This window comes from Crocodylus porosus, unplaced genomic scaffold (assembly GCF_001723895.1).
Source record: "Crocodylus porosus isolate Cpor-Errol unplaced genomic scaffold, CroPor_comp1, whole genome shotgun sequence".
Lineage (NCBI taxonomy): Eukaryota > Metazoa > Chordata > Crocodylia > Crocodylidae > Crocodylus > Crocodylus porosus.
The window spans coordinates 147512331-147525732 of NW_017728906.1; the positions used below are offsets into that span (position 1 = coordinate 147512331).

Consider the following 13402-nt stretch of genomic DNA (forward strand, 5'->3'; position numbering starts at 1 on the left):
TGCTGTGTGGGGAGTGGGTGGGGGACCCACCCCTCCTGAGCAGTTCCTCCTAGCCTCACAGTGCCATTCCTACCCCCTGCCCCATGTCCCTGTTTACTGGGGACAGAGCTGGGGTCCAAGCTGCTGCTGCAGCCTTGTCTTGTTATTTGCCCCAGCACACTGAAGCAGCATGCTGAAGCAGCAGGGGTATGGGGTGCCACTGTCGCCTTGGAGGACCCAGCCTCCAGTAGCCTCTGGGTATGCTTCAGGAGTGCGCCTTGTGCCGCTTTTTTCCAGCATGTTTTTATATTGGGATTTCCTGGTATCAAATTTAGACTCCGCACTGCAAACATGCAGTGTGGGGAACATTTTTTAATTCCTAGTGTGCCTCTTGCGGTATTTCAAACTGCTTTGAGATGCCGCAACAGGCACATGCTCGCTTGTCTGGACACGGCCACAGAGGCATCTCGCATCTCAGAGAAGCTGCCTGGCTAGAAGGCAACATAGTTTATGAGAGGGTACGTATTACCTGAGAGAGCATAAGCCTCTTTTTAGTTTCTGGGAGAAATATGAGATAGTGAGTTGTTGAGTATTTTGGAATTTTAAAACAGTCAAAGCAGTTCCGTATTTCAGAATATGCAAGTGGGGAAAAGAATGCATTTTCTAAAGTTTTAGTGGGATAAATCCATATGTACCAATTCAAAGGAGTCTAGAACACAGTAGAATTATTCCTGGGTAGATTGGTGAATGTTTGTTTTGTATTAGTGTCTTAATTTAAAAAGTAAAAAGTCATTGACTTATCCATGTGATCACGCAGTCTAAAAAGCATTTAAATATGAACAGAAGGATAAAACGGGATATTGTGTATTGATTAAGCTTTTCTGGAATGTTGTTTTGAATTGGGTGGAAATACTGTTTTTCTTCCTTTTTGAACTGTGAAAGGTAAAAAGATGTCGTGTATGTATAGTAACATGTTGAGTAAAATCAAATGAAGTAGAAAACAGAAGTCAGATACAGGGAAGAGACAGAAAAGCAGTGCAGACCATCTGTCATAAATTTGCAGCCTTTTTCCTGTACCTTGTGTGGTTTATACTTAATCATCAAACCACAGCTATAATAATTATGTCATCAGGCTCAGGAACTCCCCATTTTCCTGTGGCCTGAAACTAGGTAGCATAATTTTCAGAGTATTCTGTTGCAGTTTGAATAATATGGTATAGAACAGAAAGTACTCAAGAGATATTTCTGTTTATAGATTTTGTAATCCATGAACTAAGATTGAAAATTATCACCAGAGTAAAATTTTGGAGAATCAACAGTTTTCCTAAACTCTTAAGAATTTGCTTATTTTGAATTGGATGACTAAAGATTGAAGTAACAGAAATGAAACGGTCTACCAAGTGCAAAGTCTAACAAGATCAAAGTCATAACACAATTTGTAGCAGAAACTGAAATCTAAATATAACAAAGGAGAAAGACCTGGTGTGTGACCAGTAAAATGTGTCTATGCAAAAGGAAAATACAAATCTTGGGTATATAAGGTGCGCTAATAGCACTAGTGATAGCGTGAATGTCATTGTACACTGATAAAGCATCATGGATTTTATTTACAGTTCTGTTGTCTCATGTTCCAGAAAGTGAATTCAGACCAGAACTGGTTTAGAGAAATTCTTCAAGGATGATCAGAAGAACCTGTCTTAGAGGAGAGTAAGAGAACTGAACTTACTTAGCTTTGTACACTACAAGTTTAGTATATAATATTTCTAAAAATTCATTAGGAGGTGGGAGATGAGATATTTAAACATACGGGTAATGTTGACACTAGAATAAGTAGGTGCAAACTGGCTGCGAATAAATTCAGATAGGAAATGAGAGTGTGTCTAACTGGTATACAAATCAGGTTCTGGAATTGACTCCATTACTCTTACTGGAAGACTTGATTCACTCCTGTAGTAACTCCATTGGTTTCAGTAAAGTAAAAAACCATCTAATTTACAAAATGTTACAATTCACTTGCATGTAAATTACCTAATTTGTAGGCCTGTCAGGGAACCAGGCCCCACCTCATAGATACTGTATAAACAAAATAAACAGTTGCTAGTCACTCAAAGAGTTTGTTTTGAATAATGTGGGTTTTTTCTTTCCAAAAATTACTTTAAAATACATTTTTGAAATGTACATTGCACTTTGTCTTACTAGGAAAGAAAGTAAGTTTTGTTTTTACAAACTGTTATTTAGAGGATTGATATTGTGGGCAGAAACCAGAATTTTCAAAAATGAGTTGATGAAATTATGCTTCCAAATCATTATTCAGGCATTTAATTTTTTGATCTTGAAAAGCACTCTCCCACTGGCTGTAATTTGAATCCTCGTATATAAAATGAAATATCTGTGAAGTAACAGCCACATATATTGGAATTGAAGCCAGCATATTGGAATTGAAAATTCTTGTCATCAAGAGGACAGAACAACTCCATTATGAAGCCTGATTGAATGGATATGAATGGTTGGAGAAAAACAATACTAATTTAAAAAATTACATTAGGTCTTAATCTGAACTGGTTTTAGAAATTATCATTAGTCCACAAGAGATGCACCATCTTAACCTAATGCTAGTTCATCTAGTGAAGACCAGACACACAAGTCAAAGTTCTCATCACTGAACAAAATTATCAAAGACATTGCTTACACTTAAATGGGAAGGGCCTTTAGGCCTGGTAGGACACTAATCCCATGTCTTGTCATAGCTCTAATGAAATGCTTGAAGTTAACATGATTGTCTCTTCCTGTTCATGCACTTATACAACTTTTATATATTCCCTTTTTTGTAAACTCAATTAATAATCTGTCGTCTTGCTACTGATTTTTCAAATGCAGAAAAAAGCATGAGATGTCTGAAGAAGACAGGATTTTAAAAAATAGCGTAGCTGGAGTTATGAGCAGCAATAAAGCAATGTAAACAGTTCTTAAAAGATGACAGGTATTTTATAAGAGAAAATTAATTATAGCTGCTGACTCAAAGGAGCAGAACTGAGCCAAATAGCTACTGTAGGCGTCTTGGCTTCCATCCGGCCATTTAAAACATTTAAGTTTCTATTTGAGTAAACTCAAATATTAGTCTTCTGGCAGTAGGAAATGGACTAGTCTGATGAAGAAAATATGGGATTGGTCTTTGAACCCTGAACTGACATGAGACCACAAGAGCCAGATGCCATGGTTGTACATCTTTGTATGATTATATTCTGACTTTTTCTACTTTCTGATTTACAGAAACTGACAGGAGTTTAGAATATATTTAATTTAAGCAGTAAAAAATATTTGAGTTAAAGTACATCAGCCAAACATATTTAGATTAAGAGAAATAAGCATCCTTATTTCTCGAATCTTTATGAAATGTTTATACATTGTTTTAAACCTGGGTTTGTTTATATCTGATGCCTGGATAATTTGTATAGCTCAGTCTGTTTACTGATATATGTTTGTGGGTGTTTCTTCTTGTGCGCACATAATGCATGTATTTTTTGCTGAAAAGTAGCCTAGTATTAGGTTGTCACATAACTGCAGTTATTTCAAGAATAGAATTGTGTGCGGTTAAATCTGCAGATGTCACCCAAGCCGAAGACCCTTTGGAGGACACTATTAGAGTTCAAAATGATCATGATTCCAAATCAAACGCAAAATAAAAATTAGCAATGATTGGTTAGGTTATAGTACTGCAGGAAAGGAGGATGGGAGGGTTATAGTGGACTGTACAGTGAATATGAGTGTACAGTGCATTTTGCAAAAAAAGGAAAAAGCATCTTTGGATATATTAATAGGTTGTTACATGGAAGCAGAGGGAGTGATGACAGTACAGTTCCACACTGGTAGAATCGCAGCTGGAGAATTGTGTCCAGTTTTGGGCATCACAAACTGGAAAGAGTCCAAAGGAAAGAAACCAAAAATATTATGGAGCTAGAAAACATGACCTAAAAGTACAATTGAAAGAGCTATTGTTATTTACTTTAGAGAAAATAAGACTGAGGAGGATTTGATAAGTCATCAGATAAAAAAGGGGATTGTAAAAAAGAGGATTGTAGTTAGTTATTTGTTTGCTGTCCACAGGGAACAGAGCAAGAAATAATAATGGGCTTAAATAGCAAGAAAGGAAATTTTAATTTGGTTAAGAAGAACTTTTTAACAGTGAAGACAGTTAAGCACTAGAACAGTTAGGCTGTGCAGTGATTGTCATTGTAAGGTTTGAAATTCAGGTTAGACAAACATTTGACTGAGTTTAAACAGAGAAGTTCCTGAACTAAACAGGGGAGGGGCTTGGACTAGTTGACCACCTGAAGTCCCTTCTGGCATTCTTCCATAAGAGAAGTAATACTGTTACTGTTTATCTGTACATACTCTGTATGTAGTTGTACATGTAAATTGCTATCTTACATAGCAAGTAGCCCCATCACTGCCTTACTTCAGGTTGTACCCCTTTCTGACTGAAAACAGTGAAACCATCCTCTAGCATGCTAGTGTTCATTTTCAAAAGTACTTTCAAAAGTGTGACATAGTTTACAGAAATATCCTGCAGAGTTTTTAATAGAAATAGAATTGAATACAATAACTCTGGCAATGTTATAGTATTAAATAGAAAGGTACATCCCAGCAGTAGGAAATCTGTAGCATAGGATATAATAAGACTATAAAAGTGATAAAGTTCTTTGGTTTTAAGAATAATTTCTATAAAACCTTATTGGTTTTGTATCTTTTGAAATTCTGTAGAAATGTTACATAATAGAATTCACTGACTTCAGGGCATTAAAGAGTATTCTCCCTACTTAAATGTGTTTCCTCTTAATCCAAAATTAGAATATTTATTGGGTAGGGGATTCAAGCTGGAATCAACAGCCTTCAGTTCTCAAGCAAGTATGGATGTGCTAAATGGGCAGAAAACAATTGGCATAATAATGGAATAGATCAAAAGGTGCAAAACTGAAAGGTTCTTGTACTCGGTGATAACAGTATGAATTTTAACTGTCTCAGGGTACTGATGGGCCTCTACTGTATATAACTCAGGGTAATAGATGAGGAAATTTCCTTGCTGTGACCTACTAAGGGAAAAAGTTGCTGCCAACCACACTAACTTCTGTTTGTAAGTGGAGGTTTAACTAATACTTTTTTTAAGAAACTGAAATTTTCTAACTATGGAGTTCAGCATTTCCATTGAGGGTAGAATAGTGCATATACCAACCAAACCACACTATATATATTGTGTAAGGAAAATCCACATCCTTCTATTTAGTCTGATTTTTGTCTATTACATGTATATTTTTGGGGTAGTGTATTAATATTGCATTCAGAATTTCCTGTTTCCTACAGCTTTGAACCACAAAATACATAGCTGTGGGACTATATCACTTGAAAATTGTCACTGCCCAGAGAAGAAATTTTTATGGAAGCTAGCTAAAGGAAAAATGCATGATCGTTGAGGAAGTTTTGTTTTTATAACTGTGGATTAATATTTAACTCTTCACAGCTGGTCTTCTAATATGACCTGATGTTTCACAGAGAATTTTTATAAATGTCAGTCAGTCAAACTATTTACTTCTTTAAGCTAATAAACTTTTTTTTTCCCCCCCTTTAGCTTTCAAAAAGACTGCGCGAAAGAGATTGGAAGGTGGGAGATCTTTTGCAGGCAGTGTTGAAATACTGTGAAATGATGGAGAAGGCTTCTGATGGAGAGAGAGGTTTCAATAAACCTTTGTTTGGTTGGCTTCGGGAAAATGTCTGAAAAATCCAAAGATTCACTATTCTTCACTTCATTCCTCTTTTAAAAGGAGAGGAGAACCCAGAAATTTAGTTTAAGATTTAGCTGACGAATGTTCCGTTAGTAGTCAGCATTTAAAGAGGCTTTTTGGGGTGAAAGTCAATATAGCTGTGCTGTAAGTGCTTTGTGACACCATGTATCCAGTATGTTTATCCAGTGCATATCTTCATAATCTGTATCAGAGTATTTTTCATCCATGCACTCTTGTATTACTGCTATGTTCAGATGATTGAATTATTATTTGAAGAAAAATCTGGTCTATGACAGTAGTTGACAATGACAGTCTAAAATGGGAGTTAGAGGATCCCTCCTGTAACAACACCTTATTAATCGCCTGATTTTAAGTTTGAATTGCTAAAAAATACCCCACAAAACCAAACTTTTTATTTTGGACCATTTTAAGGACATTCTTTGTTTTGAAGAATCATCTTATGCTTCCTTCTTAACAATAGCAAAAAAATTGAATGTTTTCGTCAGGCAGTGTTGCCATTTTTTGACCATTCTCTCTCATTCTCCATAAAATTATTTTTATTCAGGAGATCATTTTGTGCCACAATGAGCACTTTAAAATCATAAAATTAATTAAAACATATGGAGGAAAGTTGCTACAAATTCAGTTGTCATTTTTTTCTTAAGTAGCTTGATTGTTTTAAAAGAAGCCTTTTAATCAAATCTTTTGTCAGATGGAACTCATAGGTTACTTATCAGTGCTGTCAACATGTCCTGCACTTGGTTTTTGCCCCTGTGTCTTTAGATATCAAGTGGTTTGGAAGTATTGTTAGTTTCTTTTTTTGTTCTACAGATCCTTTTGTGTGCGTAAGGGAAGTAGGGAGCCCTGAACGTGAGGTTGTCACCTTAATGACATCACTGCAAAAGAATCATGGGGGCGCATTTGTTTTGCTGGGATATAAATATTGAAATAGTCCTCTCACTAATACTGTAGATAATGGTGGTGTTTATAGCCCCAAACTTGGGACCAGATCCTGAGAGGTTGAATGCTTCAGTAGAAATTGCATGTATAGAGCCATTCTCAGGATTTTAGCCCTAGGGTGTTGACAGCCATGGAAAAACAGAACAAAACAAAACAGCACTTTACTGGAAAAGGTATTGCATCAGTTTGACCCGGCTCCCCAGCATCTGTATAGTTCATGCACTTCAGCAGGGTTTTTTGGCATTTTTACCTAATAAATCATTCAATCAGCCAGAAATAAAGGCCAGAAAGCTCTGGTGAAGCACACAAGGTATACAGATACTGGGGAACCAGGTCAAACTGACGTGATTCCTCTTCTGGGCATGCGCTGTGCTCGGCGTGGGGGCGTACCGTGGTGAAAACAAAAACCCAGTGTTTTACTTATTTGTTTCCATGTCTGTAAGCACCCCTCGTTCAAGAGATTCTCAGTATACAGCAGCGAGTCCAGTTGCTTTCTCCTTGTAGTGCCATTGTGCCTTAAAGGAGCATTCCAGTACTCATTAGGGCATTCTTCTTAGGATCATCTTGTGCTTATATAGTAATGTGGATTTTAAAAAGAAACATACACACCTGCCTTGAGACAGGGTAAAGATATTGGTCTTTCAAAAAAACAACAAACAAATTGAAAGGTTATTTATTTTTTATGGAAGATCTGTTTTCAAGATAAGTGTATATAATGTAGATCTGTCACCACTTCAGAATTCCACAGTTCCTTAAGTATGGTCAAATATTATTACCTCATCTTAATATTATGTTCCTGTATTACCTCATTAATTGCAAGATTCCATAATGTCTTGTTGCATTTTTTTTAAAAAATTGAGACAATTTTTGATTTTATATGGGTCAAGTAGTCCTGTTGATTTAATAGTTAACACTAGGAGGTAGGAACTTGTCGTTTCTAATCCTAGTTTTGCTACTCATTCTGTGTGGTCTATAGGAAACTGCTTAACTGATTCCATCTTTAAAATGGGACTAAAGTGATGAGTCATTTTTGTACAGCGTTTCAAAACTAAATAACTAAGGGGGTTCCCCCCCCCGATGTGTCTTTAGGACAATTTTTTTTTTAAGAGCACACTCTTTCTACTTAGTCCTAGTTTGAAACTCTGCACTGTTTGTGTTCTCCTGTTTCCCAGAGCAGTCAGTAAAATGATCACAAACAACAATTTGATTTTAAGTGAAAAATAAGTAACAGAAACAAGTGGTTCTTAAAAACAAGATCTGGCTAAATCCTTTTTTGATTGGAGCCCCTAAAACCATATTTACTTTAATAACATTTCAAGGGTTGAACATAGAGGTAGAATTCTGGTACAGGGTTTACATGTCTCCATCTGAATCTCAAATTAAGAGATTTACCAAAAAAGTGTACATTTACAAAGCAAAATGTAAATATACAGAATTATCTGTTTAATAGAAGACTTTCAAAAATTTCCATGCAGGCTCAACTATTTTTAACACACTTGTAGCATATGGTGGATTATTAAAAAGTTGGTTAACAGATTATTCCGTTTTTATAAAGTTCTTTCCTACAAAAAATAGCAAGATGTGCAAACTCATATGTATAAAGGTCAAAATAGTAGTTAAGCAGGGATTCAAGTCAATTTATACTCAAGTGATAGTTCTTTAATTTTTACATAGAATTCTATTTGGAGACTGTAGGTGAAAGAACATCTCTGATGTAGTTCCATTAAATGGCATTATATTAGAGACTAATTTTATCTATTTTTTCTCTCAGTAATATAGCATAGTTTCCAAATCCTACATGTAAAGACTGTTTTTCTTGAAAAATATTTCATTTTTAACTAAAACTTGTAGTTATTTTATAAATGGACTTTCAACTTATTTTCTTCAGGCATTGGCATCTGGCTTCAAGACTGTTTTGAGTTACCTGTTGGATATTAATCATAAAATACAAATTACTGATTTACTTAATGATATATATCTTTAATATGATATATCTATTAAATTTAGTGGGGATCCTTATCCTTATTATATCTCAATGACATATTCTGTTACCGAAGAAAGTTCTGTTCTGTGCTGAATTGAATCTGTACTTACTCCACTAACAAATTTATTTAATCCATTCCCTCTTGAATGCAAGTGTGGAAATGCAAATTCACTGTGAATAACAGTGAGTGAAATTTTGATCTCTTAAGTTAGAATAAATCTGGATTATAGGCAAGTAAAATAGAGCAGGATTTTTTTTGTTAGGCATAGTGTGTGTGTGTGTGTGTGTGTGTGTGTGTGTGTGTGTGTGTGTGTGTGTGTGTGTGTACCTATACATATACACACACGCACACACATAGTGAAATGCTGAAAGAAGGGAAACCTGACTTTCTTAGGTTGAGGGAAATATGTGCAATGGGCTTCAAGTGTTCTAGAAGAACATACTTTATCAACCAAAATTTAAATGGATTTTTGTTATATTGGAAATTGGTTGGTAATATTTTGATTTTTTTTTTAAGTTTCTATAAATAAAGCACTTTTGAGAAGGACCCCTGAATAAAATAGAAGTGAAATATGAGACTATTTAACACAAAAATTCCTTTATAAATCTGTTTAAAAAAAAATCATCAACAGCTTTTAAGACTAAGTAGTTTTTTTAAATGTCTAATGTGACCATATGATAAAATTAAACCATAGGCAAGTTGTAATATTTCAGTGTGAAAACATGAAGTAATAACTCAAGCCTAAACCTTATTTAAATGTGATTTGCATAATATATATGTTCCCAGAAACTTTCCATTCTGGTACTAATGGTGTCTCTCAAAAATGTATTGGATTTTAAATGTTGCATTTTTCTAATGCAACTATATGGGACCTTTTCTATAAAGAGCTACTCATACAATGGGAGGTGCGAGTGCACTAAGTAGTAAACACTGTCACCAGAACAAGAAGAACTGCTATTTGCATAGCTGTTTACTGACATTATTTGCAGAGGAAAATTCAGGTTTCGGAAATGATTTATTTTTAGTTTAAGAATTCTAACCTTTCAGAAAGAGCCACTACTGTCAAGCCCGCACTGTACTTGAGCTTTGAGAGTACAGTGCCTGGCCACTGTAGTCACTTTATTTTGTATCATCTTTGTATATTCCTATTGTATAGCTGGAGTTGTAGTTTTAGAGAGTCATTGTTCTGTTGTTGCATCTGAATAATTAATACTAAACATTATTAGCTGAAACTGCTGCTTGCTTGTGCAGTGTTATAGCAATTCACAGCCCAGTTAGTGGTTCAATTGTATAACAAAAGCAGTTTATAAATGTTTATGTAACTGTACTAAGTGAATTCTATATGAAGGTCTTGTACTGTATAATGGTGACATTTTTTGCCATTTTTGTAATTTAACAATATATTCAGTTACCAGATTATGAACTTTTGGGTTGCACTAAATTTGTCCTGGTTTTAGCAGTGGCTTCAAATAAACAAATCCCATGTGTTGTAATAGTTTTTAGCAAACTGTCATTTATTCTATATTTTCTGTATTTTCTTTTTCTTTTTTCCCCACAGCTCTCACAACAAGTAGAGTTGGTTTTGTTATGTCCGTGGGTGAAACAGTTTGGAGGATGGTATGATAAATAGCGCTGTTGCTTTACAGTAGATGGGTGTTAACAGACAGTGAAGACAGAAGTAACAACTGAAACATTTCAGGTGCCTTTGAAATGTGTCAGAGAGCCAGCTGCACAAACTTGTGTGCCGTTTGAACCATCCCTAAAGCAGCTGAAATGCTGAAAAATACCACTGCTGTTTTTGAAGCACTTCACTCTTGCATATGTGTGCACTGTAGGAAGCATGATGGGGATATCTGGCTGCTTCAGCAGCCAGCAGTGCTGTCCTCTTTCATCCCTGCCCATCCCCACACATCCAAGGAGAAGGAGCAGACAGGGCGCTCTCCTGGCCAGAGCTGGGTAAACCCTTACCCCATGCTGAGTAGTAGTGTCCAGAGTCATGGGGAGTAGTCCCCAGACCTGCATAGCCAAGTATGTCCCTTACTAGCCCCCCTTTCCTCTTAGTGCTAGGATCAGCAGTGGTCACAGTACTGGGACTCCCAGCAGTTGAAGTGCTCCTGGGGCCTTCAACTCCCAGCTTCTCCTAGCACTCCAATCCCTGGGTACCTCTCCAGTGTCGGCAGAGTGGAGGGAGGAGCACGGCATAGGCCAGGTATCCTAGATTTGTCATGCTCAGGGAGAGCAAGTTACCACAGCATCTTTTAGCACCCCAGTTTTTATGCACTCCAGCCAAGAAGTGCTTTCAAGGACCGTATGTGCGGTTAAGGGCTTAGAACTTTTAAAATGTTTCCAAGCCTTTTATGCTTGGAAGCATCTCAATTGTTGTTTGTCTACACCCAGAGCTAATACATCATTGTCTAAGCAGGAGTTAGAAAACCATTATTGTGCTTACCTTGGTTTGAAACATAAAAACCAAAGTTCTGACCATTCAAAAATCCCATGGCTTTTTGGAGGACAGTATAGAAGTTAGTTTTGGTTTCTTCTTAATTCTAAGGACATTACAGCTAGCCTTTCTGACTACTTTGTGCCTCTTGTCTTAAGTGGTAACTTAAAGTTGTGTGCTTAGTGTTTTCTCTAAAGCATAGATATATCAATCCTGAGTGAGATAATTCATGTATATGTGATGCAATGCTTGGGAAGTGTTCAAGTTGAAAAGCAGTTGTGGAGTCTCCAGAAAAAATGTTAAAAGGTAGGTTAGCCAAAATGTATGCATGCGTTATTATCTATTAAAATCATTAGTTGATTTTGTGTTTTATGACCTACATCTAGCCTACTTAACTTGCCAGATAAAAATTTATGGCTTTATTGTGAACAGAGGGCTTGTCTACACATTCATTAATGCATGGTAGTTACTGCGCATTTAATTTAGTACTTGCTTAATGAAGTACTAACTAAATGCGCAGTAGTGCCAGCACATGGGTTTTTAATAACACTTACTGTGAAGTAGCCTAATGCTAGTGTGCAGGAGGGTGTTAGCACCGTTTTTGCCTGGCATTGTATTGTGCAGTGTTATTAGGCTGCTGTGCATTAAGTGTCTCGTAGACGTGACCAGTGAGTAATTATCTGTGTAAATCTAAAGCCAAGCAGGAGTACATCAAAGTGATTAAACAGTGCTGATTCCGAAGACTTCCTAAATATAGAATGGGTCTTAAAACTGGAAAATGAATTGTTCATGTTTTCTTTCTTTGGCAATGTAATCTGTCAGGCTGCTGACAGACATTAAACATATGGTGAGATCTGACGTGTGATCCCAACAATTGTGCCCTTTGCCATGCTACGTGTATTACAGGGGGCATAATGGGAGATCAGGTCCCAACTGTGCTGTATTGCTAGTGCAGGGGGAGTCTGTGATCATGATCCTGGGCTCCTTCAGCACCAGCAGATAAGCTTGGCTCCTCTACAGTCCTGCAGATTGGAGCCCAAATCAGCTGACTGGAGCTTCCAGCTATGGGAATACGTGGGATCCCAGCTCCCAGCTGTGAGAGGGCACAGGAGCACAGGATGCAGTCCCTCAGCCTTTACTAAGAAATCCAGTTTGATGAGGGGGGGCTTTATGTCTGTGAATAGTATCTTAGTTTTCAGCCTTGTGGAAAACTCAAAATTCAGTATATGTTGTATATGTTGCATGGTAACAAAAACAAAGCCCCCCGCCCCTATGGTAAATTTGGTGAAGGGAAAGGAGGAGCTAGTTATTTGCAGTTTTTTCCCTTTTCTTCCAGGTGTTTCTTTTTTATAGCAGATTCTGGTTCTTCCTCAGCGTACTCAGCTTTGCAAGTATTTCCTGTCACATTAGCAATGTCTGTTTAACACCAATGTGTGGAGTGTTTTTAGATATTCCCTACTCTTTTTTTCACAATGCGTATCTTGTTGCCTGCCTTCATCCTTTTTAGGCTTACCACATTCTTTGCTAGCTAACTTCTTCCTAGTCTACAGCCCAGGCTTTCAGTGTGAGTGACTGGCATGCTGATCACCACTCTGAGGATCAGATTGAGAGGTGGCCTGGGTAACTCATGCTGAGGCTGAAGAAGAATGCCCTGATTACTACCTTTCCTGGCTATCAAATGCCTGCTTTAAGTTTAAGGCTGTCATCTCACCTCTTCCCTCACAGTCAAGGCAAGCCACCAGGGGTGTTGTCTTCAGGGACAAGAGAACTGTCAAGTGACAAGTGTGACAGTAGCCTGAGTGATAAGGAGAGGTTTTTTGGTGATTAGTCTGTGACCACACAGTGCCTTTCCATAGCAGTTAAGAATATCTATGAACCAGAGTCTTTGTGGGGGAAAATGAAAGTATAAACTAATTGTTTCACCACTGTTTCAAGAAAAATACTTGTACTTCTTTCTCAAAAGTGAGTAGAGATCACCAGATATAGCTTACCTGATACAGACTACATAATTGTTGTAGGTGCTTGGATTACCAGTACCATAGCAAGGGCAATGCCAGCAGTGAACTGGCACCAGGTGCCCTCCCGCAGGGGGGATACTAAAATTAAAGTACAGTAATGTTACCTAGTAGCACATGGGGGGTGCTCTGCCCGTGACCTGCACTGCGTGCCAAAATACCTGGCTATGCTGATGCCTGTGACATACAAATACTCTAGGTAGAATAAAGCATTGCTAATGGGGTATGGTGCTTCTTCTATCCGTC

The 13402-nt window shown here is 37.2% G+C and overlaps 1 protein-coding gene across 7 annotated transcripts in view; it reads left to right on the forward strand.

The window, feature by feature from the left end:
• The window catches only part of AKAP11 (A-kinase anchoring protein 11), a 59558-nt gene extending 49357 nt beyond the window's left edge, over window positions 1–10201 (forward strand). For all 7 annotated transcript variants that reach the window (XM_019529854.1, XM_019529853.1, XM_019529856.1 and 4 more), the window contains one exon: window positions 5603–10201. In XM_019529854.1, the coding sequence (XP_019385399.1) occupies window positions 5603–5749 (147 nt within the window). In that variant the 3' untranslated portion in view covers window positions 5750–10201. The remainder of the gene's footprint in view (window positions 1–5602) is intronic.
• Window positions 10202–13402: the final 3201 nt, after the last annotated feature.